Raw genomic sequence first — 4,154 nt, forward strand, 5'->3', positions numbered from 1 at the left:
CATGGAGACCCAGTTCCACCAGTACTACCGTGAGTCCGGCGGCAAGAGTACCCAGAAACCCAACCCAACCGACTCTCTTCCATCGTCTCAACTCATGCGTGTGCGGTCGTGTGTGTGTGCCGTGCGTCGTGCGTCGTGCGTTGTGTGTTATGTCGTGCGTCGTGTACGTGCGTTCGTCGTGCGTGTGCGTTTGAAGGCAATCCAGAGTTCTCGGATTCGGTCTATGTGTCTCTTCGGCTGTACCTCTACCGTCTGAGGGCTGAATGCTGGCGCAGCCTGTCGCAGGTAACCCCCCCCCTATCAATTCCACGTCGTGCTGTGAAACGAACCATGTCAGCAACACACGCAACACACACACACACACGCAACCAACACTCACTCACACCTGTCACGACCAACAGCCGCAGATGGCGCTGGGGTGGGCCAAAGAATTCCTTCGCATCGGTTCTCTTCCGGCCAGCATCTACGCGAGGTAAATGTCGCACGCACACATCGCACTCCCTCTTTTTTATTTATTTATTTATCTTTATTTATTTATTTTGGGCAGCAATGGGAGCTTGTCCATATTCTCCGTGGTCGACGTGTTTCGAGACATGCACGAGGTTGATTCGATGCGACAGCTGCTCCAGGTTCGCCACACTTAGCTATTGATGATGACAATGATGATGATGATGATGATGACGACGACGCTGATGCTGTGGCCTTCTATGGGGAACGTGAAACGTCACGCGTGGGCGCAGATCTTGGACCGGTGGGTGGTCGCTTTCCCGGCGCTACGCAGCGCCAAGCGCAGATGCGCGGCGGTCCTGGGCTCGCCGGATTTCTCCTCCTCCTCCTCCGCACCTCCGCCATTCCCCACGCCACAAGCCGCGCGGCTGCCCTCCTCTTCTTCGCCGTCGTCGTCATCTTCATCTTTACCGTCGTCCGGCCCCGACCCGCGCATCACCTGAAAAGTTGTTGATGATAGAAAAGAATATATTATTGACACTCTTTTAATCCTATGGTCCGGCCCCTTTGTCGATTGGTGTGCCTCTAGTGGATGATGGCCATCATCGCCGGCCTCAGCCATCTCTGGCCTCCCCAAGATCGGCGCACGAGGCCTACAGCTCAAGCACAGCCCAACCACCAGACCGTCCACTTCACCAATGACAACGATGACAAGAAGCGTGGCCATGGATGATGGCCATCGCCTGTCGATCTGCACAGCCATGCCACAACTACAGGATTCTTGAATGCAAAGACATCAGCATTTAGCCTGGGCATGGCAGTGCCAGCATGTTGGGGTACTGGAACTAACATTCTTGTCTGTGCTCTCCTTTCCTATGACAGCATTGTGCTGCACAGCATTATGCTGACTCCTCATGCCCAGCTGCCTCACATCATGTCTGTTGCATCAGTGGAGTGCACATGCTTCATACAGCATGCACATTGATGAGGTGATGTAGTGTTTTTTGTTGATCTCTATGGTAGCCTTCAGGAGTGTGGCTCACAGTTTTATGGCCAAAACAATGATCCTGGCCTGGATGGTGAAGCAGGGGCAAGGGGCCATGGCAACAAGAAACCAGCACTGACCAGGCTAGCTGCCATGACTGCCTCCATGACCAGCAGCATCAAGCACAGAATAACAACTTGCACTGCCCTGACCACCACCAACATCTATTCTTGAGCACTGTTGCTTCTGCATAAATAGTGTTGTCCTTTCACAGCATGCAACCACAGAAATGTCACTGCATGAGGGCATCTCTGGCTTGCCAATCAAAAAATCATGAGAAAAGGATGCTTTGAGAATTTTTTACCAGGATTTATCCCAGTGTTCATCACGTGGAAGGGAGATATATCCCCGAGAAAGGGGAGCCAATTGCAGAGATTGGTTTGATTCAATTGAATTTAATAGGGCACAAAAAGGGGGTGGATGCAGGGCATTCCTGAGCTTGTCCTTTTGGGGACATAGCGCGCCTTATTGGTGATTGGCCGCCAGCTCGAATCGCAAGAACAAAAGGCCGCGACAGCAAAACGCAACCATCCAGCGCCACCAACAGAACCATCACGCAATCCACCCACGCTGCCAACCCTGACGAATGGAGCAAGCTCGCGAAGCAGTACAACACATTTGCGATCCAGCTTACCCGGCTGCACTCGGCCGAGGCTCTACGATTGCTCAACCTCGGAAAGGAAGACCGCGTTGTACTTGACGTTGCCGCCGGTACCGGCGCTTTCGCACTGCAGGCAGCTCAGGAGCTCCAGCGCGTCCATGCCAGTGACAAAGACTACAAGGTGCTGGCGACGGACTTCGCCGAGGCCATGGTAGCCGCCTGCAGGACCGAAGCGCACGACCAGGGTCTCAGCGACATCGTTGAATGCAAACAGATGGATGGAGAGGTGACAGGCATCCCGTCCTTCTTCCGCCGCGTGATGTTCACCAACCTGATCTCTCTTCTGTTTCAGGACATGAGCTCGCTGAGGGATGAAAGTGTGGACGCCATTGGGTGTGTGTTTGGCGTGATGTTCTTCCCCGATGTGGTCAAAAGCTTCAGGTAGAGTCTGCCTCCGCATCACGTGTTAGAGCCTACATAACCTCACGCTATTCTCATCAGGGAAATGCTGAGAGTGCTGCGTCCTGGCGGGCGTGCAGTCATCGTCGTCTGGAAGAAAGTGGCAACGCTGCGGCTGATGCAGGAAATCGCCCAGCGGTTGCGTGCTGCTTTTCCTCAGACCTCGGCAACAGAGGCCGCTGACGAGGCGCAATCCGAAGCAACGGCACGCATGGTCTACAGGCTGGGTGACCCTGATGAGCTCACGAGACAGCTGAACGCTGCTGGCTTCACCAACGACCAGATCGTTAGCATGTCTCCCTTCGAAGCTGAGTGGACCGGCATAGAGCCAACCGACGAAGTCGTCGGGATGATGCTGGACAAGCCTGGGGTGAAGGCGTCCTACGCCCCAGAGCGGGACCAAGCGGCGGCCATTGTGAAGGAGTGGTTTCAGACCGCTACCTGGGACAATATCTCCCTGATCGCCCTGCTGAAGAAGTAGCGAGGGACCTGGTTCACTCACAAAAGACCGTCGAGAGGTTAATAGATCTTTGTCATTGCTCATTCTGCTCTTTCTTCCACTTCCACCCACAGCAAGAGAGGAAAGAGGGGGGGCGTTGCCCCATTGGTGTAAGCAATCGTGGGCTCGAGCCCACTTGAGCAGCTGCAGGTGGCCTAGGCCATGGCGCACGTAGAAGCGTCCCACGGTGGTCCCCTGGCTTGGACCACATGACCACCGCCGAGTGGGCGCCCCTCTCGGCCCCTTGGGCTTCGTAAGCTCGGACCACTAATGCGGCAACAGGGTGGCAAGAGGGGAAGATGTAGGGCAGTCTGCCAGCTTCTGCTCGCCTTTGGCCCTACCCGTGGCGCCGTTTCGCACATGAACACGCACACAACACGCACCGAATGTCCAGTCAGCCGACGACATCGCCGACTTTCGTTGGTTGCCCTCGTTGAGCGCTGCTTGAGTTGGCGCATCGCCAGCCTGCCATCCAGCACGCCTCTTGGTGAGTTAGGTCGCGGCCGAGCGGCAGCCACACATCATCTACATCGTTGGCCCTCTGCAGCCTTTAAAGGCCTTTAAACGTGCAGTGTGTGTGTGTGTGTGGGAGGCACGATACAGGATCGCCACTAGGATATACCACAAATCAACCAGCCGATCACACAGTGTAGACAATTTAGGTAATTTCAAGCCACGCCCACAAGGCTACGGCATTAGTGGAGGGTGACGCCCAGGGCGGCGGAGAGGGTGCCCATGTCCTTGTCGGCCCGACCGCTCATGCAGACGAGGATGATCTGGTCGGGCTTCATGGTCTTGGCCAGCTGGATGGCGTGGTAGACGGCGTGCGACGTCTCCAGGGCCGGCATGAGGCCCTCCTTGCGCGTGAGCTCCTTGAAGCCCTCCAGGGCCTGCTCGTCGCTCACCGCCACGTACTCGGCGCGCTTCGACTCGAGCAGCCACGCGTGCTCGGGTCCGACGCCGGGGTAGTCCAGCCCGGCCGAGATCGAGTGCGTGGACTTGATCTGGCCCTCGGGGTCCTGCAGCAGCATCGTGCGCGTGCCGTGCAGCACGCCGGGCGTGCCCTTGACCAGCGTCGCGCAGTGCTTGTCCGTATGGACACC

The 4,154-nt window shown here is 56.5% G+C and overlaps 3 protein-coding genes across 3 annotated transcripts; 2 read left to right on the forward strand and 1 right to left on the reverse strand.

Moving 5' to 3' along the window:
- Window position 1: 1 nt before the first annotated feature.
- Window positions 2–950, forward strand: ACA1_167800 (uncharacterized protein; the record flags this gene model as incomplete). The annotated part of the gene is made up of 5 exons (XM_004338505.1): window positions 2–47; window positions 197–285; window positions 402–472; window positions 548–629; window positions 741–950. The coding sequence occupies 5 exons, from the start codon at window positions 2–4 to the stop codon at window positions 948–950; spliced, it is 498 nt and encodes a 165-aa protein (XP_004338553.1).
- A 1,128-nt stretch (window positions 951–2,078) lies between these two features.
- On the forward strand, window positions 2,079–3,033 carry ACA1_167810 (methyltransferase domain containing protein; the record flags this gene model as incomplete). Its single annotated transcript, XM_004338506.1, has 4 exons — window positions 2,079–2,099; window positions 2,122–2,203; window positions 2,231–2,534; window positions 2,595–3,033. The coding sequence occupies 4 exons, from the start codon at window positions 2,079–2,081 to the stop codon at window positions 3,031–3,033; spliced, it is 846 nt and encodes a 281-aa protein (XP_004338554.1).
- A 713-nt stretch (window positions 3,034–3,746) lies between these two features.
- Window positions 3,747–4,082, reverse strand: ACA1_167820 (tryptophan synthase subunit beta, putative; the record flags this gene model as incomplete). The annotated part of the gene is made up of 1 exon (XM_004338507.1): window positions 3,747–4,082. One exon carries the CDS (start codon window positions 4,080–4,082, stop codon window positions 3,747–3,749), a length of 336 nt encoding a protein of 111 aa, XP_004338555.1.
- Window positions 4,083–4,154: the final 72 nt, after the last annotated feature.

The sequence above is a fragment of the Acanthamoeba castellanii genome (genome assembly GCF_000313135.1).
Source record: "Acanthamoeba castellanii str. Neff unplaced genomic scaffold scf7180000084737, whole genome shotgun sequence".
NCBI classification, from domain to species: Eukaryota; Discosea; order Longamoebia; family Acanthamoebidae; genus Acanthamoeba; species Acanthamoeba castellanii.